Genomic DNA, 24,354 nt, shown 5'->3' with positions numbered 1-24,354 from the left:
TAGCATACGATTGACCCTTAATTTGGTAATCGCATTGAAAGTGAAAAAAGAACCTGACTAAAAGCCCAGAAATCGAACACTTTGCATAAAAAATTCAAGATGCTTTTGAAATTTTGATTTATGATTGTTGTTTTGTCAGAGCCGCAAGCTTTGACTTGTGGCATAATTTTTCATTTCCTTCTCATCCCACATCGGAGCCTGCTGAAGAGAAGCCGGCTACTCGAGGCCTATAAATAGAAGGGTCCATTGAAGGATTTAACTTGCACCACTTAAGAGAGTTATATGGGCTATTAGCTTCTTGAGTCATTTAGCCCATTTAGTCAAATATTTTAGGCTCTCTTATTTTGAGTTTAGGAATATTTTCTAAACTCTTTTGTAAGTGCCTTATTGGCCTAGGAACCACTTTCCTACGGTCTTTTGTATTTCTTCTTCATAGTAGAAATATTGCTCCTCCCTCGCCCGTGGACGCAGGTCAATTTGACCGAACCACGTAAATCTTCTGTGTCTTTTATTTGCTTTGTTATCCGTTTTTATATGGTCGGTTTTACCGCCTAATTATTATATGGCTGGTATCTACCGCCTATCTATTATATGGTCGGTTATACCGCCTACTTTGTGCTAACTTGAGTTTGTCTATTTCTGGCCCGGTCCTAACAAACTGGTATCAGAGCTGGTTGTTATATTTTGCAAGACAGGTTCATCTGGTGGGGCCCGTTCATCTGGTGGGGTCCGTCCATCCTGTGGGGCCCACTCATCCTGTGGGGTCCGTTCATCCGTGGGGTCCGCTCACCTTGTGGGGTCCGTTCATCCCGTGGGGCCCGCTTATCTCGTGGGGTCCGCTCACCCTGTGGGGCCCGCTCACGAGACTTGCATATTTGTTTGGCCAGTTTTTTTTTGAGACAAACTTCACGTTACAGATTTTGTGGCAACAATGACGATAACAAAGACGGTTGTCGAGAAATTCGACAGGAATGTCAACTTCGGAATGTGGCAGCTCAAGATGGAGGCCATTCTTGTTCAAGACGGAGTTGATCTAGCGATTCACGGAATCGAGAACAAACCAGAAGATGTAAAGGATGCGGATTTCGCCGATATGGATAAGAAGGCCAGATCCAGCATAATCTTAAATCTCTCCGATGAGGTATTGCGTGAGGTAGCAACGGAGACTTCGGCCAAGGCTATGTGGGATAAATTGAAAGCCTTGTATATGAAGAAGACAGTCGAGAATCGGCTATATTTGAAGCAGAGTTTGTACATGCTTCGGATGTCTGAAGGTATATCTATACTCTCCCATCTTGATAAATTTGATTCCATTATTATGGATTTGGGGAATATAGATTCGAAAATTGATGATGAAGATCAAGCCCTATTACTTTTGTGTTCCCTTCCCCAGTCTTTTAAGCATTTCCGCGATACTATGATTTATGGAAAGGAAACAATTTCGTATCGGGAAATTAAATCTGCATTAAAATCTAAAGAGCAGATAGATAGGGACATTACTGGGGAAACTAGTGGGAGTCAAGCCGATGGCTTGTTTGTTCGGGGTAGATCTGAAAAGAGAAACACAGAAAATAGAAGTAGATCCAAGTCCAGACATAAAAATGTAGTGTGCAATTATTGTAAAAAGAAGGGCCATGTTATCTCTGATTGCTTTAAATTGAAAAATAAAGAAAAGCAAAAAGGGAAATTTGTTGAGAAAAATACTGAATCTGCTGAAGCTAGTATAGCAGCTGATGAGAATGATGGAACCATTTTCTGTGCAACGGAAAATATTTTTAGGTCTAACAATGAGTGGATTTTAGATTCGGGTTGTTCATATCATATGTGTCCCAATAGGGACTGGTTTTCAACATATGAATCAACTGAAGGTGGAGTTGTCTTAATGGGCAACAACGCTGTTTGTAAAGTTGTTGGCAAAGGCACAATCCGGATTAAAATGTACGATGGTATTGTGAGGACGCTCACAGATGTTAGACATGTTCCAGATTTGAAGAAAAATCTCATCTCTTTAGGCACTCTTGAGTCTATTGGGTGCAGGTATTCAGGTGGAGATGGAGTTCTCAAAATCAGTCGAGGAGCCCTTGTTGTTATGAAGGCACACAGATCTGGTACTTTATATATTTTGCAGGGATCTACTGTTACAGGTGCTGCTGCTATTTCTACATCAACTTTGTCTGATTCTGATTTTACCAAATTATGGCACATGAGATTGGGGCACATGAGCGAGAAGGGCTTATCTATCTTATGCAAACGAGGTCTTCTTGGTAGTCAAAGTATTGGAAAGATGGAACTCTGTGAACATTGCATTTTTGGAAAGCAGAAGAGAGTTAGCTTCCAGTTGCCGGCAGTTCACAGGACCAAAGGAACTTTAGACTACATTCATTCAGACCTCTGGGGGCCTTCTCGTGCTCCTTCTAAAGGTGGTGCCAGGTACATGTTGACTTTCATTGATGATTATTCAAGGAAAGTTTGGGTATATTTTCTTAAGCATAAAAATGATGTTTTCCTAACTTTCAAGCAATGGAAAGTTTTGATTGAGAAGCAAACAGGAAAACACATTAAGCGGCTCAGGACAGATAATGGCATGAAATTTTGTGGAGGTGAATTTAATGAATTCTGCAAGAATGAAGGAATTGTTCGGCATCACACCGTCAGGATGACGCCTCAACAAAATGGTGTGGCCGAACGTATGAACAGAACTCTTTTGGAGAGAGCAAGATGTATGATCTCCAATGCAGGGTTGACAAACGACTTTTGGGCAGAGGCGATCAATATGGCCTGTTATATTGTCAACCGTTCTCCTTCTGCATCTCTTGATTTCAAAACTCCTGAGAAAGTTTGGTCAGGTACTCCTGCTGATTACTCAAATTTAAAAGTTTTTGGGTGTCCAGCATACATGCACGTGAATGATGGAAAATTGGAGCCTAGGGCTAAAAAGTGCTTTTTTTTGGGTATGCTTCTGGGGTGAAAGGATACAGATTATGGTGTCCTGATCCCAAATCTCCAAAATTTGTGATCAGTAGAGATGTTACTTTTGATGAATTGTCTATGTTATCTTCCAAGAAGGAGTCTTCCAGTCCTTGTACTACTGATAGTACACAGAAGCAGGTGGAGCTTGATATTGGCAGTTCTGGTCCTTCTCAGACCAAATCTTCTATTCAACAAATGCCAGTAGATGCACCTGAGTCTACTGTTGAAGATAGTTCAGAAGAAAAGGAATATTCCATAGCCAGAGATAGACAAAGGAGAGACATTCGACCACCACAAAGATATGCAAATTTAGTTGCATATGCTTTGTCTATTGCAGAAGAAACTGATGCAGTTGGTGAGCCTTCCACCTATTCAGAAGCAGTTTCTTGTGATGATTCTGCAAAGTGGTTGATTGCGATGAATGAAGAAATTGAATCTCTTCATCGTAATGAAACTTGGGTTCTTGTAAAGCCGCCGTCAGCTAAGAAAATTGTTGGATGCAAATGGGTCTTCAAGAAGAAGGAAGGTATTCCAGGGGTTGAAGATGCAAGATATAAAGCACGATTGGTTGCAAAGGGCTATAGTCAGGTACAAGGTGTTGATTTTAATGATATATTCTCACCTGTTGTTAAACATAGCTCTATTCGTGTTTTGCTTGCTTTAGTAGCCATGTATAATTTGGAGTTAGAGCAGCTTGATGTTAAGACAGCTTTCTTACAAGGCGAACTTGAAGAACAAATTTATATGAAACAACCCCAGGGTTTTGAGATTGAAGGTAAGGAAGACCATGTTTGCTTATTGAAGAAATCCTTATATGGATTGAAGCAGTCTCCAAAACAATGGTATAAAAGGTTTGATTCCTTTATGTTGGGTCATGGTTATTTGAGGAGCATGTATGATAGTTGTGTTTACTTCCGGAAGTTAAATGATGGTTCTTTCATTTATTTGCTGCTTTATGTTGATGACATGCTCATTGCTGCCAAGAATTTGTCAGAAATTCACACTTTGAAACTGCAGTTAAATAGTGAATTTGAAATGAAAGATTTGGGAGCAGCTAAGAAAATTCTTGGCATGGATATCAAGAGAGATCGAGGAGTAGGGAAGTTATTCTTGACCCAGAAAAATTACCTTGAGAAAGTTTTGGAGCGTTTTGGCATGAAAGATGCTAAACCAGTATCTACTCCTCTTGCTAGCCATTTTCGGCTATCTGCTGCTCAATCACCAAAATCAGATGAAGAGGAAGATTATATGGCACGGGTTCCTTATTCCAGTGCAGTCGGCAGTGTTATGTATGCAATGGTTTGTACTCGTCCAGATATTGCACAAGCAGTCAGTGTTGTTAGCAGATATATGTCTTGCCCTGGTAAACCACATTGGCAAGCTGTGAAGTGGATTCTCAGATACTTGCGAGGTACTTCAAATGCATGTTTGGAGTTTGGAAGAAATAATAACACTTTGGTTGGTTTTGTAGACTCAGACTACGCTGGGGATCTTGACAGGAGAAGATCACTTTCAGGCTATGTATTTTGCATTGGCGGTTGTGCTGTTAGTTGGAAAGCTACTCTACAACCTGTCGTAGCTTTGTCTACTACTGAAGCAGAATATATGGCTGTGACCGAGGCAATCAAAGAAGCCTTGTGGTTGAAGAGTTTATTTAGCGAGCTAAGTCTATATCAAGGTGTTATTGATATTCATTGTGATAGTCAAAGTGCCATACACTTGACTAAAGATCAGATGTATCATGAGAGGACGAAACACATTGATGTGAAGTATCACTTCATTCGGGATATCATTGCTGAGGGAAAAGTCCTTATTCAGAAAATCAATACTAAGGACAATCCAGCCGATATGTTTACGAAACCTCTTCCAGTTTACAAGTTCAAGCAGTGCTTGGATTTGGTTGGTGTTCATTATTGGTGATTTAAGCCCATTAGGGCTTATGTGAAGAAGGTGGAGCAGTTTTTGGGTGGAATCCAAAATTATGCCAAGGTGGAGATTTGTTGTTTTGTCAGAGCCGCAAGCTTTGACTTGTGGCATAATTTTTCATTTCCTTCTCATCCCACATCGGAGCCTGCTGAAGAGAAGCCGGCTACTCGAGGCCTATAAATAGAAGGGTCCATTGAAGGATTTAACTTGCACCACTTAAGAGAGTTATATGGGCTATTAGCTTCTTGAGTCATTTAGCCCATTTAGTCAAATATTTTAGGCTCTCTTATTTTGAGTTTAGGAATATTTTCTAAACTCTTTTGTAAGTGCCTTATTGGCCTAGGAACCACTTTCCTACGGTCTTTTGTATTTCTTCTTCATAGTAGAAATATTGCTCCTCCCTCGCCCGTGGACGCAGGTCAATTTGACCGAACCACGTAAATCTTCTGTGTCTTTTATTTGCTTTGTTATCCGTTTTTATATGGTCGGTTTTACCGCCTAATTATTATATGGCTGGTATCTACCGCCTATCTATTATATGGTCGGTTATACCGCCTACTTTGTGCTAACTTGAGTTTGTCTATTCCTGGCCCGGTCCTAACAATGATTAGTGATTTGAATTTGACTCTTGAATAAACATGGCATGATGAAAGTTGACAAGGTAAAGCAGAAAGGTTTTAGTGGAAAACAAAAACAAAGTTCCATACAATATACAACATTGAAAATCAATGGTCCTTGATCCAAAGCTCGCAAGTTGCAACAGGACAGAAACTCAAATGTCTTGATACATAGTCTTCGACAAGCTAACATATGGTCTTTGTCAAACTAATGGCTCTTACAAGATAAAATCGAAAATATAGTCTGTAACAAAGTAAGTAGCAGCAGAAAAGAGGCAGCAATAATCGAAATTATTCCCCAAGGACTGTTGCAATAATTTCTCCTTAACGTAGCCCTCCATCGATTCATGCGTCTGTCACAATGGGTGTTCACTCTACTGAATATCTCAGCGTAATGGAAATTTCTACTTGGCCCAACTATGCAGACAATCATTTTGTTAAACATTTCAGAGATGACTTCACTCTCACCAACAAAGTTATGAATGATTCCATGGTGGGAGAGTTTTGTTACATCCTTTTCAGACTTGATGAGGCAACCCAAGAACGTCACGTAGTCTGTCACAATGTTGATTTGATCATCCCCACAATATTGCTCATAGGCAACCAGGTTCCGGAGGAACGATTCTGTTCTCTCTTCGATGGCTAATGTGGGGATTCGCAGAGTTCCATTTTCAAATTCTATGTCAAATATGTCCTCTTGAGCAATTTTCTCTAACTTGATTCCAGCCTCTGAAAGTTCCATGGAACAGCGGATCAGCGGATCAATGCCCCTTGTCATTTCTTTTACGGGCTTGAGTTTTGATGTAGACCAATTTCTGTGTATCAAGTCAAGCAAGTGTTTGATGTTGTCCTGCGGATTTCCATTTTCGCGTGTTGTCCATAGTTCGAAGTCTCGGCCGAGTCGTCACCGTCTCGACCCCTACCGATACGATACCGTGACGAAACGATACCGAAATACTTGACTCGCCGAGAAATCGGCCGAGTCGTCACCGCGACGGATTGACTCGGCCGAGTCACACCGAGTCACTCCGAGTTATCCCGAGTCAAGACGAGAAATCAGCCGACTCACACCGCGACGGATTGACTTGGCCGTTTCTTTTACTATTTTTTTAATTATTTTTATTTAGCATACTTTTTTATATTATTAACAATTTTTAGAATATTAAATACTTTAAAATTTGCGTCTCACCGAGACCGCGACCGATATACCGAGACCGATGTGGAACGTTCCGGGCCGCGACCGCGACCGCGACCGTGACTTTGAACCATGGTGTTGTCCCGTGACCTGGTAAAAGATCACTAAAAAAGTTCAAGGCAAGATCGATCAATCCACTTTCATGGTCTGGAAGCTCAATTGTTTCATACAATTTGCAAAGAATGAAGAAGGGAAGCTGATTCTCAAACAACATTAAATCGCGCTGTAAACTGTTCAGAATCCACTCCAATCTGAAAACAGGATCAGTTTTATCTATCAAATCCTTTTCCTTGAACTTAAGCAGCAATTGTATGATAAAGCAGCCATCTAACACCATCATTTCTACAAACTCATCTGATGAAAGGGCTATAGGCTCTGCATAGCACTTTCGCGCTTTTTCCTCCAGCGGCTTCACTGCAGCAACACATGTTGCCACCTTCTCAATCTTTTGACCAAGCAATGATTTTAGATAAACCAACTTGTGCTCCACCATACCTGAGAGATCAGGTTTTCCGCAATGATATGGTCCAATCGCTATGATTTCGGGTTCATAAGCTTTCTCATTTACCTTCCGCAACTGGCTATGTATTCTAAAGATGTTGCATCCTAACTCTGAGGCAATGACACATTTCAGCTTTTCTTGAATGGTGATGGAGACATCTGCACTTCTACCGAGCTGCATGTTTACTTCAGAAAAACGCCGCGGTCAGTGGAACCAACAAAAGATGCATGTTGTTGATAGACATTGATTCAATAGCTAGCAAACATCCAAAAGGAGACAGTGAAGGCATGTGACGACAGGACGGAGCATTGGCTTAATAACTTCTGGATTTAAAGTACTGGTCGAAATTGTTTGGCCCATGACTAACTAAACTCAATAGTTAGTTGACAGGTGTCGAGCCTGTGCAATAATAAATACCTACTCGAAAAAAATAAATTTTCTGTGTATAGTAGTGAGTAGGGTCGAATCCACAGGGACTGGGAAAAATTTGATTCCTTTCAAGTTCGGGACACGGGGGATTTTTATCAGAAATAAACTAAAAATAATTAAACAATTTAACTAAAAATAATTAAATAATTTAACCAAAAATAAATAATTAATTAATACAATTGTAAATAGCAATTAAATAAATGATAAATAAATTCTAGCCAAGGATACAACTACGCAGACACAGTCCATTCATCCGATCATTGATGCAAAGAAGGTTCACTTAATTTTATTAACAGGTTAGTTATAGTCGCCGATAAACTCTAACGACCAGCTTTTCCTTAATTTATTGATAACCAAGGTACGACCGTTGATTACCCCTAACCAGGAAATACTCCTTGGTACGACCGTAGGAATTAATTTCCTAATTGCATTAAAAACTAGAAAAGCCTAACCCAAATTAATAACACGCTACGAGGGTTATTTAAATCAGATTGCATGTCCCCGTAGTATGTGAAAATACTAGTTGTCACTAATATTAATCAACTAAACAATTACGGATTTAATTGATTAATTTGACAAGAGATTAATAAGTCAAATTGCACATCGGGCCCTTGATATCCAATTAACAAAATAATCCCATGGAAATTAAAATAGAAAACATGCAAATATTAATAAATTAAGGAACACGTAAAATTAATTAGATCTCACAGATATTTGGGACTGCGTCTTCGCGTTGATCCTTGACTAGAGGAGAAGATTAGCCACGCCTCATGATAAAATTCTCACGCAATTTAAATGGAATCAAATACATAAATAACTAATTAAGAATTTAGGAAGAAACTTGAGTCTCGCTAGACTCTTTTAAGAAAAGTTGCACACCACACAACAAGGAAGGAAGAACTCCTCCTCTGAAAACCAAAAACTACCTCTATCCTCCTACGGAGCTTCCTGGAGAGAAAACTAAAACTAGTCTAATGTCTTATGAAGCTTCTCCCTCTAATTCTCCTCCGCACTAGTTTCATAAGAGAACTAGTTACGTAGGAAGCAAATAGAAAAGCTACTTTCATCATCAAAGTCCACCTATGGCTAATGAGTACATCTCCCAAAAGAAGAACACATTTTCTAAATCAATGTTACGTGGTCCCCGCAGAATTGTCTCCTTTTGATTTCTTATTGTTAGTGGACTTGCCAGGACTTAATAATAGGAAGGCAACTCTTCATCAGCAATTCCGTTGGTTTGCACAATTTGGGCTGATTGTGGAAAGTTTCTCACGTGTGGAGAAATCTTCTCAAGAAGGTCCCCTTTTAGCACTTTTCTGCTCCACTTTCTGAAATTATATCCAAATACCAAATATAAATATATATTGACAATTAAAGCAATATTTGGCAAGGATAAAGAGGAGAATTAACAATAAAATTACTAACAATTAACACCCTATCAATTCCCCCCATACTTAAATCATGCTTGTCCTCAAGCATGGGAACACTAAACTCAACAATGGCTAACTCTCATTTCATTTACTGCCAAGCTACGCTTATCCCAAAATCAAGTTTGAGTGGCTAAGTGTCAAGACATATTTCTCCCGGTTAGCTCCTGAAATCATAGACTCGTCCAATTCATGGCTAAGTCGTCTAAGAAATCAAAATATTAAACTAGCAAAAGTTAGCAATTGGGTCAACTGAAAATCAAAATCTCAACATTGAAGAACAAGGATCGGCAGGCCAACATGATCATAAACTTACTTATTATTATTATTATTTTTTTTTTTTTTATGCTCAGTCCCAAGCTATTCAAGTCTTTTGACGTGAACTCTGACATTTTTAGATGAAAGAGCCCAGTTACTCAACTCTTCACAGCTTCAGGACTAACTACTCATATATATAGTCACTTTTTGACGCGAAAGTCGACACTTGTGGTGAAGACTCCCGGTTACTGGGTGACGACACTAGCGGAGTATGGTCATTTATTAATCACAATTAAAGCACCAGAAAACCAGATAATTAAAGATCATAGCCCACGTCATCTCCTAATATGGAGAACTAAGATCAACAATTGCCTAATCCACACAACAATTGCTAGGAAAATATTTATATTGCCTAAACAATTTAACCACAATTTGCACCAAGTCATTAAACTCATGTTATTCATCAAGATAACATGCTTTTACTTGCCACTTAAACTAAATTCATAGAATAAATCATAACCAGCAATAGACGAGTGAGATGCCACATTTATTCATCAAAACACTAGTAAGAAAGGCAGCAAATTAAAGAAACACCAATCAAAACTAAACCCAAATCCCCCCCACACTTGAATCACACATTGCCCTCAATGTGATAATGAAACAGTAAAAATAAGAAGAAGGACAACGAAACTCCCCTGAAGCTGGTGCCAGCTATTAGCACCTGTAGTTGGAGGAGGCGAAGCGGAGGTCAAAGAGTCGGGATCGTGGTTTCACCATTCTTTCCAAATTGCACTCCAAACCACAATAGACAACAGTTGCTAACGAATAATGGAAACAAGAAATTCAAAGCACTAACAAATGAAAAATCAATTCAATGAACAAAATGCACACTGCATTCATTCGCAAGTTATACAGATATCTCAATACTTATAACAAATGCAATCAATAAACACTCGTGGTTCCAAACTTAGCCAAATGTAATAATAATGCACCTCAAAATCACCCCAATCAATGTAGTAATTGAAATGCAAACAGACAAAAGGCTCTCATATAAGGCAATTGAAGGAAATGTACTTTAATAAGGAAATTTAAGTGTTAAAGGCACCTCCCAATTGAACAAACAACTGTAGCAAATTACCCACAGTTAGACACAAAGTACAGCAGAATAAGTAAATCACACGACTAACCACAAGTCAATCTACTAAATAAATAAAAATCAAGCAAAGTGAAAAGAAACAAGCAAAGTAACACAGAAGTACCCAACTAAGGAGGAATAGAAATGTCAGGTAGTCCAAACACGCAAAATTTTCAAAAACGTACTGTAATAAAAATAATAAAAACATACTGCAATAATAAAATAAGAAAATGAAAAAAAATAATAGAAAGAGATTGAGGCATGCGCGTGCATACGAAGCCAGTGGTGCGATGAAGGTGGTGGCTGTGAGAGAGAAGAGTTTGTGGCAGCTGGATCTGGTGGTGCGCGGCTTTCGGGGCTTCAGGCGGATCTTGGAGGCGGTGGCTATGGCAAGGGTGAAGGAGGTCAGATGAGCTGGTGGTGGGCGGCGGTTGCGGCAGCGGTGTCCGGCGTGGGCAGCGTCGACGAGCGGCAGGGAGGAGCGGCGCGCGAGCCAGTTGCCGCGACTGTCGTGGGTCAGCGGAGCTTCTGGAGGCGGCGAATGAAGAAGAAAAGAAAAGGGGGAAAAAGGGCAAGCAGCGGGGAAGAAAAGAAGAAAAAAAAAAAAGAAAAGAAGGAAAGAAAGAATACAAATTTTTTTTTTTTCGAGCATTCTGGACAGAATCCGGATTTATGGCCAACCTTCCACATTCAACCTACTTCATGTTCTTTGAATAAAATTCAAATTTAATATGATCATGCATGAATATAACTTAAACATGAAACACTTTAAATGCATGAAATGCAGCAATTGAACATGAAAACTCCCTTTTTGCCTTAATATAAACACCCTTGCAATTGAGATCATTTGCATGAACTCTTGCCATTGCCACCTACAAAACACACAAACATTAATCGAAGAACTAAAACTTACTAAAAACAAGCCAATATGAAGAAAAGTAAAGTTGAAAAGTGATCCAAGCCTTCGTTTTTAAAAGGATCCGAGGTCGTATCATTGTGCTCAGAAAACGCGGCTCAAGAAAACGCGCCTCAAGGTGCGTTTTGTGAAGTCGCGTTTCTTCACCAAATTTGCAGCATTGAAAACGCGACTACGTGAAAAAACGCGACTTTAAGTCGCGTATTTGAAGACGCGTTTTTGGTTTCTGAACAGGCTGGAAAACGCGACTTGGTAGAAAACGCGACTTTCTGTCACGTTTTTAAGGCGCGTTTTCTTAATTATAGGCGCAGATTTGAAAACACGATTCTATGAAAACGCGATTCAGTGGCGCGTTTCATTAAAAAACGCGTTTTCTGCTGCAAAATTTAGCAGAAATTCAACTTTGGAATAATTACAAATGATACCCCAATTTCCCAAAATGCATCATAGATCATTTCTATGTCAAAATAAACCATTCACACACATGTAAAATGATCTAAACATGCATTCTAAACCTCTTTAATGCATCAAAAACTACAATTACTGAATTTGAGGTATTGAGATCTTTGATCAAATTTCGCCTTTTTTGCCTCATTTGGTCACTTTTCCAAAACCTTGAAGTTGGAACTTTAATGCGTGCCCTCTTCGCATGGGCACGCCATGATCACCTGTCCTGATCATAGTAGAGAAAAATATCAAATTTAAGCAATACCCAGATGAGAAACGACATATTTAACGAATCGCACAACAAAAACCAACAGAATCAAAAATTGGGTTGCCTCCCAAAAGCGCCTTTCTTTAACGTCTTTGGCTAGACGGAGTCCAGAATTTGCTTAAACTAAGCAAATCGGGTCTTCCAGTTGCATCATCTCCACCCGTTCAATTGGAAATCCTTCATAATACGGCTTGAGACGATGACCATTCACCACAAATTTCTTCTCCGTTTTCAAACTTTGGATCTCTACTGCACCATAATGAAAGACATTAGTCACAACAAAAGGGCCAATCCAACGAGAACGTAATTTACCTGGAAATAGTTTCAATTTGGAGTGGTATAGTAAAACTTTTTGTCCGCAGACGAATGTCTTCCTAGAGATCTGTTGGTCATGAAAGATCCGATTCTTCTCCTTATAGATCACTGCATTCTCGTATGCTTCATTTCGAATTTCTTCCAACTCTAGTAATTGTAACTTTCTTTGAATTCCGCCTTCCTCGATATCCATGTTGCATTGTTTGACCGCCCAAAATGCTCTATGCTCAAACTCGACCGGGAGATGACATGGCTTTCCAAATACCAATCGGTAAGGGGACATGCCAATGGGTGTCTTATATGCCGTCCTATATGCCCATAGTGCATCATCTAGTCTCACACTCCAATCCTTCCTATCGGGTCGGACCATCTTTTCTAGAATTGATTTGATCTCTCGGTTCGATGCTTCCGCCTGACCATTTGTCTGAGGATGGTATGATGTAGAGACTTTGTGCAAGACACCATATCTCCTAAAAATTGCAGCGATCTTTTTGTTGCAGAAATGAGTACCCCGATCACTTACAATTGCTCGCGGCATCCCAAAGCGAACAAAAATATTAGACTTAACGAATTCTGCAACCACTTTGGAATCATTAGTGCGGGTGGCCTTTGCTTCTACCCATTTCGAAACATAATCTACAGCAAGCAATATATACAAAAAACCAAAGGAAGAAGAAAAAGGACCCATAAAATCAATGCCCCAAACGTCAAAAATTTCAACAAAAATCATTGGAGTTTGAGTCATTTGATCCCTACGAGAGATATTACCCACTCTTTGACACTTATCACATGACTTACAAAATGAGTAGGCATCCTTGAATAGAGTTGGCCAATAGAATCCACTCTCTAGCACCTTACGAGCCGTTCTCTTCGGTCCAAAGTGACCTCCACATGCAAAAGAGTGACAATAGGCTAGAATAGATTGAAATTCAACTTCACTTACACATCTACGGATGATTTGATCAGCACCCCGCTTCCAGAGGTAAGGATCATCCCAAATGTAGAACTTTGCATCGCTCCTCAACTTGTCTCTCTTTGCCTTAGGTCATCCTGTAGGAAATTTGTCAGTGACTAGAAAATTAACAATATCTGCATACCAAGGCAAATATGAGTTAATAGAAAATAAATGCTCCTCGGGGAATGCTTCTCTCAATGGGATGTCATCTTCGACGACTTGTACTCGACTCAAGTGATCTGCTACCAGATTCTCCGCCCCTTTCTTATCTCGGATCTCCAGGTTGAACTCCTGTAGCAACAATATCCACCGTATCAATCGCAGTTTTGCCTCTTTTTTGGTCAACAGATACCGCAAATCTGCATGATCAGAAAAAATAATAACTTTAGCACCAAGTAAATAAGACCGAAATTTTTCTAAGGCAAAAATAACTGCTAAAAGCTCCTTTTCGGTGGTTGAATAGTTCAATTGAGCTCCGTTCAAGGCTCGAGATGCGTAGTAAATAGCATGAGCTGCTTTTCCTACTCTTTGACCCAATACCGCACCAACTGCATAGTCACTGGCGTCGCACATGATCTCGAATGGGAGGTTCCAGTCAGGGGGTTGGATAATAGGTGAGGTGATCAATAACTCCTTTAATTTATTAAATGCCCCCTTACATGTTTCATCAAATTCGAAGGATAGATCTTTTTGCAAAAGTTGGAACAAGGGTGCTCCAATTTTCGAGAAATCCTTGATGAACCTTCTATAGAAACCTGCGTGACCCAAGAAGGAACGAACTTCCCGCACACTCGCGGGGTAAGGTAAAGTAGATATAACATCTATTTTTGCCTTATCAACCTCAATACCTGTAGATGATACTACATGACCCAAAACTATCCCGTGTTCAACCATAAAATGACATTTTTCCCAATTAAGCACGAGATTAGTTTCTATACACCTTACTAAGATCAATTTCAGATTATCTAGACAATTTTCAAAACTTTCACCATATACACTGAAATCGTCCATGAAAACCTCAATAATTTTCTCAACATATTCTGAAAAGATACTTACCATGCATCTTTGAAAGGTAGCAGGTGCATTACACAATCCAAATGGCATCATTCGGTATGCAAATGTTTCAAATGGGCAGGTGAAAGTAGTCTTCTCTTGGTCCTCGGGTGCGATGGCAATTTGAAAATAACCTGAAAATCCATCCAAGATACAATAGTAAGCTCGACATGCTAATCGCTCCACCATCTGGTCAATGAAAGGGAGGGGGAAATGGTCCTTTTTCGTGACGGCATTTAGCTTTCGGTAATCGATACACTGTCGCCATCCGGTGGGCTTTCGAATTGGTACGAGCTCACCCTCTTGGTTTGATTCCACTGTCACCCCTGCCTTCTTCGGGACCACCTGTACTGGACTTACCCACGGGCTATCTGATATTGCAAATATAATTACAACGTCCAGCAGTTTTAAAATCTCTTTCTTTACGACCTCCATCATGAGAGGATTTAATCTCCGTTGAGCTTGCCGTACGGGTTTAGCATTCTCCTCGAGTCGAATTCGGTGCATACACACCGCGGGGCTAATTCCCTTGATGTCGGCGATGGTCCATCCTATCGCCTGCTTATGTTCCCTAAGAACTCGAAGTAGTTTCTCTTCTTGAACCTTTGATAAACCCGCGGAGATGATCACTGGAAGTGTCTCCCCTTCACCTAAGTATACATACTGTAGGTGTTTCGGCAGTGGTTTTAGTTCCAAGACAGGTGCCTGCACCACAGATGGAAGTAACCTTTGATGAGGCTCGGGTATGAAAATCGGTGCAAGATCATACCTTGTCTTCGTGGTTGGTAACGTTTGCAACGATCCAATCACGCATTTAAGTTCTTCACTCAATTCTACCCTAGAGGTTGTTTCGGACTCAAAGTGCCTGGTCAGGACGACCTCTAGTTCATCCCTGCCTTCAATTTCAAAAACCTCCTGTATAGCAGGGTCAATAACATTTATCGAGAAAACAGAGCCAATATTTGAATCGGATGGATATTTCATGGTCTCAAAGATGTTAAAGTGAACAATCTCACCATCAAATTCCATAGACAAAGTACCCTTATTAACATCAATTTTGGTTCGGGCTGTGCTCAAAAAGGGTCTACCTAACAACAAAGGTGACGGATCACGGGAGTGTTCATCCTCCATGTCGAGCACATAAAAATCAGCTGGAAAAACCAATTCATTAATTTTTACCAAAACATCTTCAATCAACCCGTCAGGGTATGCATTGGTCCTGTCAGCTAATTGGATTATTATCCCAGTCTCTTTCAAAGGGCCTAAGTTCAATGAAGCATAAATGGACTTTGGCATGACATTAATCGAGGCTGCTAGGTCTAACATGGCCTTTCCAATCAAAGTATTACCTATCCTACAAGGAATAGTAAACATACCTGGATCTCCGCATTTTGGTGAAAGTTTCCTTTGTAGAATTGCTGAAACATTCTCCCCAACTATAACTCGTTCATCCCCCTTCAACCGCTTGCGGTTGGCACACAAGTCCCTCAAAAATTTTGCGTACCTGGGTACTTGTTTAATCGCATCCAGCAGGGGTATGTTGATCTCCACCTTGCGAAAGATCTCCAAGACCTCTTTTTCCTTGTCTTGCTTCTTTGGTTTCTCTAACCTGCTAGGAAAGGGAGATGGATTAGTTTTAGTTGTAGGAATTGGGTTCGAGAGTACCTTTGCATTTTTGTTGTCTGTGCCCTCCTCTTCCAATTCTTTCTCAATCCGTTCCTCGTCCTTGTCTTTAGGAATCACCGGTTCGGGTCCTTGAACTTCCTTACCACTCCTTAAGGTCATTGCGCTTACATTCTTTGGATTTGCCTCAGGTTGAGATGGCAACTTTCCTTGAATTTGGGACTCCAACCGGTTGATTGTTATAGCCATTTGATTCATTTGATTTTGCAATGATTGCACATGTCCCAGTTGATTCCTCATGCTTTGCAAGTCTGAATCCGTCTTTTGTTGATTAGCAAGTAATTGCTTCATCATCTCTTCCATGGACGGACTTGAGTTTGAAAGTGGTGGTGGTGGTGGTGGGCGATGATGGTACTGCTGTTGGTGTCCTTGCTGTCTATTTGGCACAAAGTTAGACTGCCTATTTCCTCCATAACTAAGGTTGGGGTGATCCCTCCAACCAGGATTGTAGGTACTTGAGTATAGGTCGTACGGCTTTCTTGGTGCGGGCGCGTGGCCAGCCATGTTCACCTGTTCAGCAGTTTCTTCTTGAACCAATGGACACATTTCCGTAGGATGACCCACGGCAGTGCATACCCCGCACACTTTGGCTTGCGATGTATTCCCCACAGCTAGTTGTAGCACAAAAGATGTCAATTCGGAGAGTTGCTGTTGAATAGAGGATGTTTCTACCTCATTCACCCTACGCGTCGGGATGTCCTCTCTTGAACCAAACTGCTGTGAGGTCTCACCCATCCCTTCAATCAACTCCCAGGCTCCTCGAGGAGTTTTGTTCACCAACGCTCCTCCACTTGCAGTATCGATTATACTTCTGTCCCTGAAAAGTAATCCCTCATAGAAATATTGGATGAGCAGTTGCTCACTTATCTGATGTTGAGGGCATTTGGTGCACAGTTTCTTAAACCTCTCCCAGTACTCATAGAGAGACTCGCTTGGGTGTTGTTTGATGCCACATATCTCCTTCCTCAGGCTTGCAGCTCGAGATGCCGGAAAGTACTTGTGCAAGAATTTTTTCTTCAATTGGTCCCAAGTGGTGATACTACCAGGCGGTAGGTAGTAGAGCCAGTCTTTCGCGGAGTCCTTCAAAGAGAAGGGGAAGGCCCTCATCTTTATTTGCTCTTCAGTAATTCCCGGAGGTTTCATACTGTTACAAACGACGTCAAACTCTTGTAAGTGCTTGTAAGGCTCCTCACCTGGTAGATCATGAAAAGATGGCAAGAGATGAATTAGACCAGATTTTAGTTCAAAGGGAGTGTCATCATTTAAATGTGGAAAAGTAATGCACAAGGGTTGCTGATTTAAATCAGGAGCAGCCAACTCCCTTAGTGTTCGTGCATTTGCCATAGTGACTTCCTCTTGGTCTGAATCACTTGAATTGTCACCAGACAAATTTGTCGGCTCAACCTATGGATCAAGTTCCTGAGGTGCAATATCGTATTGCTCCTCCCTGAGCCGCCTGGTTTCTTTCCTCGTTCTACGCGCGGTCTTCTCTACTTCAGGGTCGAAAATTAATTCGCCTGTCCGAGAAGAGCGAGGCATAAACTAGAAAAATACCAGAAAAAAATGAACTTAAAAAGAAACAAATGATTAACGCCAGTCCCCGGCAACGGCGCCAAAAATTGACAGGTGTCGAGCCTGTGCAATAATAAATACCTACTCGAGAAAAATAAATTTTCTATGTATAGTAGTGAGTAGGGTCGAATCCACAGGGACTGGGAAAAATTTGATTCCTTTCAAGTTCGGGACACGGGGGATTTTTATCAGAAATAAACTAAAAATAATTAAACAATTTAACTAAAAATAATTAAATAATTTAACCAAAAATAAATAATTAATTAATACAATTGTAAATAGCAATTAAATAAATGATAAATAAATTCTAGCCAAGGATACAACTACGCAGACACAGTCCATTCATCCGATCATTGATGCAAAGAAGGTTCACTTAATTTTATTAACAGGTTAGTTATAGTCGCCGATAAACTCTAACGACCAGTTTTTCCTTAATTTATTGATAACCAAGGTACGACCGTTGATTACCCCTAACCAGGAAATACTCCTAGGTACGACCGTAGGAATTAATTTCCTAATTGCATTAAAAACTAGAAAAGCCTAACCCAAATTAATAACACGCTACGAGGGTTATTTAAATCAGATTGCATGTCCCCGTAGTATGTGAAAATACTAGTTGTCACTAATATTAATCAACTAAACAATTACGGATTTAATTGATTAATTTGACAAGAGATTAATAAGTCAAATTGCACATCGGGCCCTTGATATCCAATTAACAAAATAATCCCATGGAAATTAAAATAGAAAACATGCAAATATTAATAAATTAAGGAACACGTAAAATTAATTAGATCTCACAGATATTTGGGACTGCGTCTTCGCGTTGATCCTTGACTAGAGGAGAAGATTAGCCACGCCTCATGATAAAATTCTCACGCAATTTAAATGGAATCAAATACATAAATAACTAATTAAGAATTTAGGAAGAAACTTGAGTCTCGCTAGACTCTTTTAAGAAAAGTTGCACACCACACAACAAGGAAGGAAGAACTCCTCCTCTGAAAACCAAAAACTACCTCTATCCTCCTACGGAGCTTCCTGGAGAGAAAACTAAAACTAGTCTAATGTCTTATGAAGCTTCTCCCTCTAATTCTCCTCCGCACTAGTTTCATAAGAGAACTAGTTACGTAGGAAGCAAATAGAAAAGCTACTTTCATCATCAAAGTCCACCTATGGCTAATGAGTACATCTCCCAAAAGAAGAACACATTTTCTAAATCAATGTTACGTGGTCCCCGCAGAATTGTCTCCTTTTGATTTCTTATTGTTAGTGGACTTGCCAGGACTTAATAATAGGAAGGCAACTCTTCATCAGCAATTCCGTTGGTTTGCACAATTTGGGCTGATTGTGGAAAGTTTCTCACGTGTGGAGAAATCTTCTCAAGAAGGTCCCCTTTTAGCACTTTTCTGCTCCACTTTCTGAAATTATATCCAAATACCAAATATAAATATATATTGACAATTAAAGCAATATTTGGCAAGGATAAAGAGGAGAATTAACAATAAAATTACTAACAATTAACACCATATCATTAGTTCAAGGCAAAAGAGAAAGAAATATGATTGGGATATAGCTCATCTCTTTGCAAATGTCTAACTACAAAGAGGCAACAATTGCATTGTTAGTTTGATGTCTGGCGTTCAGCCTACAGGGCTTGGCAAAGTGCCCCCTAATTACATCTCCCCAACCCCGCTGGTAGAACTAAGCTAATTCCTTTTTGGGCTGTTAAAACGGACTAAATTTCTCTTTCACTTTACCATATTGATTCACTATTCCTTTATTTCCTAAGTTGCCAGAGGTTTCCTGTTTGGCAAATTTAGCTCTCAAACAATTTCATTGGTGCCCACTTTGACCCAATTATGCTTATAGCAGAAGATCCACAAGTTATGCTAAAACAAGGAGATTACAGTTCAACAGAATCAATAACACGCTTCACTTATCATTAACTGATTACAGATAGAGCTGGGCTGAATCAAGTCTAAGAGTCAAGTACTTCACTTTGGCTTTGATATATAGAGTTTGGAGCTCGATGAGGCTAATCAGAGTAACTAATCAAGTACTGCTTCGGCCTGTTAACTATTATTATCCTTGTATAAAATCATGAATCAAGCATTTTTATAAAGGAGCGATCATGCTTCAGATCAGAAGATCACCAATTCTTGAGATGGATAAGTTGACTAACTTATTTGGCTACTACTATGGTTAAACCGGAAGCGATTCCTAACTGATGAAACACTTGGGTTAAAAGACATTTAGCACATATACTAGGCTAAAAATACAGAAGAAGAGGTTAATTCAAAGTGAAGATGTTGTTGTCACAAATGGTTGAAAAAATGCAGCAGAATTAGAGCAGAAACTGAGAAAGACAAGGAATTTCACCTCAGGAAGAAGGAGACTAGAAAAGTGCCGGGGTCTGATGTTTGAAGTTGAATTCCAAGAATGTTCGTTGACCCCTCCTCTGATCCTCTCCAATAATATCTGTCAGGGGATAAGAAACTTCACAGCACATTAAGAAATTGGCTACAGTTTCTAATCAGAAAATGATGCGAGAAAAGAGGGACCGGAGCTAGCAGCACAATTGAAACTCCGACAGTTGCACATCAGACCTTTTCACCAGCTTGGCGCTTCGCTAGAGCTTAACCGGGGATATTTCGGTCTCCTGACTAATGTCCTCACCAACTAAGTCAAGAGTCGTATGAAAGGTAGACAATTGTAATACAAGAGCAATTACTACGTAAATAACTTGCTTGTGCACTTTCTTGGAACCAGCAGTTTGAGTTTCTTCCAATTAGGAGGTTAGTTAGAGTTTGAAATGTAACATCTAATTAATTTGATTAGTGCAAAAATGCCCTAAATACTGTGCTTGGAGGTACATAGCACGCCACTTAAAAAAGGGGCAAATTTCACTTTAACCCTCTGTAGTTTAGTATTTTTTACATAACTCCCCTATAGTTTTAAAAAATATACATAACCCCCTCTTAATTTAGATTAAAGTGTCAAAGTGACGGAAATAGTCATTTGCAACGAAACTTTTAAAAATATCGAAATTATCCTTATAAATATATAACACACTAACCCCGTATAATTTTTATATTTTACCATATAATCCCCTTATAATTTAATATTTTATCATATAATCACCTTATGGTTTTCAAAAAATACACATAACCCCCTTTTGGTATTTTTTCCCCGCTTTTCTAAAGTAGAGGAAGGATGGGATTCAAAAAGTGAGGTGGTGAAGGGGTGAATTGAAAATTGTACCTCTAATTTTCGCAACCTTTTCAGATGAAACCTGTTATGCATATAATTAATCCATTTCTTTCCTAAATTTCTCCAAATATTAGAAACACAGTGTGAATTAACTTCTTGTTTTATATATATTTTTTTAAGGTTGAGACTGGAGTACCAGCAAGTGAAGAAGTTGTGCCCAATAACCCAAATACGAGACGGAGACATTCAAGAAGAGTCACCGGTATGTACTAATTTCAAGTTTAATTTAGTTTAATTTTTAGACGAAAGATTTATGGAATAAATTTATAAGATACACCAACGATTAGAAATTAATGTAATAAGAACTGCATTTTAAGAAGGGAATTAGAAAAAGGAAAAGATATAAGATTCACATATATTCAACTTTTTCCTAATTGAGAAGATTACAAGCTTTACTTATCTACATTAATTAAGAATATTGATCTATATATTCCACATTCTGTTTTTCTATTAAATGAAAGGACTAAAAAAAAACTCTCATAATAAAAATGCGCACAAAAGTTTTGTTTTTCCACATAAGGAAAAAGCAAAACAAGAGGTTTATATAAGTGGAGTGTATATATCATTTCTTTCAGTTTAATATATATATATACATATATATATATATCTCTGTCTTCAAGCAAACTGTAAAACTTATTTTTAAGATCAACAATGAAGATTTACAAGAGAAACAATCTTAAATATGTATTCAACAAAAACTTAATTTAGTGGTTAAAGTTGAGATTTCAGGAATTAAAAGTCTCGAATTCAAATTCCTCCTCTATTAAGTTCCACTTTTTCCTACTGAAAAAGAAATTTTTTAAAAGAATCTTAAATGCATAAAAGTAGCCTATCCATTTACAAAGTCTCAAAAGCTAACTAAAACATTTACAAGACAAACCTCATTCTAAAGCCAACTTCCAAGTTTCATGAGTTTTTGGAATCTTACCCTAAGCTATTACTGTTAGGTATGGCTCCGGAGAATTGATGAAAGGATTTTTGATAACCCCAAAAGACAAATAACAAAGCAGAAATAAGTAAAACAAGAACACAGGAATTTAAGTGGTTCGGTCAAATTGACCAACGTCCACGGGCGGAGGAGGCACAATATTTTACTATGAAGAAGAGAATACAAAAGATGCCTTAGGAAAGTGTTTCTAAATCCAAAACACCTAATACTAAAAACACAAGAGAACCCAAAAGTATTTAACTAAACAAAAGGCTTAATGACCCAAAGGTCCAAATAGCTCACTAATGCTCTCTTGGTTTTGGTGCACTTAACGCCATCACAGGCCCACTATATTTATATGCAACTACGGGAAAGGTTCCCTTATACAAAAACCGATGTGGGACAACGCGACATTAACAAATCTCCACCATGGTGTGTCCCTAACATCAACAATAGCAAAACTACTCCACATTCTCCACATAAGCCCCAATGGGTCTAAATCACCAACAACGAATACCAACCCAATTCAACCATTGTTTGAACTTGTAAACTGGAAGAGGTTCGTGAACATGTCAGCAGGATTCTCTTTGGTACTGATTTTCTGAACAAGGACTTTTCCCCCAACAATAGTATCTCGAATGAAATGAAATTTCACATCAATGTGTTTCGTCCTCTCATGATACATCTGGTTTTTAGTCAAATGAATGGCACTTTGACTATCACAGTAAATAGTAGTAACACCTTAATGCAGACTAAGTTCGCCAAACAAACTCTTCAACCACAAGGCTTCTTTGATTGCGTCAATCATGGCCATATATTCTGCCTCCATAGTAGATAAAGTTACAACGGGTTGTAAAGTAGCTTTTCAACTAACTACACAACCGCCAATGCAAAATACGTAACCTGAAAGTGATCTTCTCCTGTCAAGATCCCTAACATAGTCAGAATCTACAAAACCAACCAAAGTGTCATTATTTCTTCCAAACTCCAAACTACAATTTGAAGTCTCTCGTAAGTATCTGAGAATCCACTTCATAGCCTGCCAATATGCTTTTTCAGGACACGACATATACCTGCTAACCACACTGACTGCTTGTGCAATATCTGGACAAGTACAAACCATTGCATTCATAATGCTACCAACTGCGTTGGAATAAGGAACCCGTACCATATACTCTTCCTTTTCAACTGACTGTGGTGACTGAGCAGCAGATAGTCGAACATGATTAGCAAGAGGAGTAGTAACAGGTTTAGTATCTTTCATGCCAAATTTCTCCCAGACCTTCTCAAGATAATTTTCTTGAGTCTAGAATAATTTTTCAGCTCCTCGGTCTCTTTTGATCTCCATGCCAAGAATTTTCTTAGCTGCTCCCAAATGTTTCATGTCAAATTCACTACTTAACTGCAACTTCAAAGTGTGAATTTCTGACAAATTCTTGGCAGCAATGAGCATGTCATCAATATAAAGCAGCAAATAAATAAAAGAACCATCATCTAATTTCCGGAAGTAAACGCAACTATCATACATACTCTTTGAATAACCATGACTCAACATAAAAGTGTCAAACCTCTTATACCACTGTTTTGGAGATTGTTTCAATCCATATAAGGATTTCTTTAACAAACAAACATGGTCTTCCTTTCCCTCAATTTCAAATTCCTGAGGTTGCCTCATATAAATTTTTTCTTCAAATTCACCATGTAAGAAAGTTGTCTTAACATCAAGTTGCTCCAACTCTAAATCATACATGGCAACTAAATCAAGCAAAACACAAATAGAGTTATGCTTAACAACAGGTGAAAATATTTCATTAAAATCAACACCTTGTACCTGACTATAACCCTTTGCAACCAAACGTGCTTTGTACCTTGCATCTTCAACTCCTGGAATACCTTCTTTCTTCTTGAAGACCCATTTGTATCTAACAATTTTCTTACTTGGAGGCGGCTTCACAAGAACCCAAGTTCCATTTCGATGGAGAGACTCAATTTCTTCATTCATCGCAACCAACCACTTAGTAGAATCATCACAAGAAATCGCATCTGAATAAGTAGTAGGCTCATCAACTACATCAGTTTCTTCTGCAATAGACAAAACATATGCAACCAAATTTGCATATCTTTGTGGTGGTCGAATATCCCTCCTTGGTCTATCTCTGACAATGGAATATTCTTTCTCTTCTGAATTGTTTTCATCAGTAGATTCAGATGCATCTACTGGCACTTGTTGAATAGAAGGACCAGAACTACCAATCTCAAGCTCCACCTGCTTCTGCATACTATCATCTGTTTGACAAGAACTAGAAGACTCCTTCTTGAAAGATAACATAGAGAATTCATCAATAGTAACATCTCTACTGATTATAAATTTTGAAAATTTAGGATCAGTACACCATAATCTGTATCCTTTCATCCCAGAAGTATACCCAAGAAAAATACACTTTTTAACTCGAGATTCCAATTTTTCATCATTTATATGCATATA

General features: G+C 39.0%; 1 protein-coding gene and 1 non-coding gene across 2 annotated transcripts; one reads left to right on the top strand and one right to left on the bottom strand.

Moving 5' to 3' along the window:
* Positions 1–5,721: 5,721 nt before the first annotated feature.
* On the bottom strand, positions 5,722–20,125 carry LOC113737263 (UPF0481 protein At3g47200-like). Its single transcript, XM_072083678.1, has 3 exons — positions 20,051–20,125; positions 6,767–7,395; positions 5,722–6,363 (listed from the first exon to the last, which is right to left on the bottom strand). Exons 2-3 carry the CDS (start codon positions 7,388–7,390, stop codon positions 5,722–5,724), a joined length of 1,266 nt encoding a protein of 421 aa, XP_071939779.1. The 5' UTR covers positions 7,391–7,395; positions 20,051–20,125.
* LOC113738321 (small nucleolar RNA R71) lies at positions 16,962–17,068 on the top strand. The gene has a single exon (XR_003460107.2). It is a non-coding gene; the product is annotated as a small nucleolar RNA R71 (small nucleolar RNA).
* Positions 20,126–24,354: the final 4,229 nt, after the last annotated feature.

Source organism: Coffea arabica, chromosome 3e (genome assembly GCF_036785885.1).
Source record: "Coffea arabica cultivar ET-39 chromosome 3e, Coffea Arabica ET-39 HiFi, whole genome shotgun sequence".
Classification (NCBI taxonomy): Eukaryota; Viridiplantae; Streptophyta; class Magnoliopsida; order Gentianales; family Rubiaceae; genus Coffea; species Coffea arabica.
The sequence above is the reverse complement of the archived record's forward strand: the minus strand, read 5'-3'. Positions and strand labels throughout refer to the sequence as shown.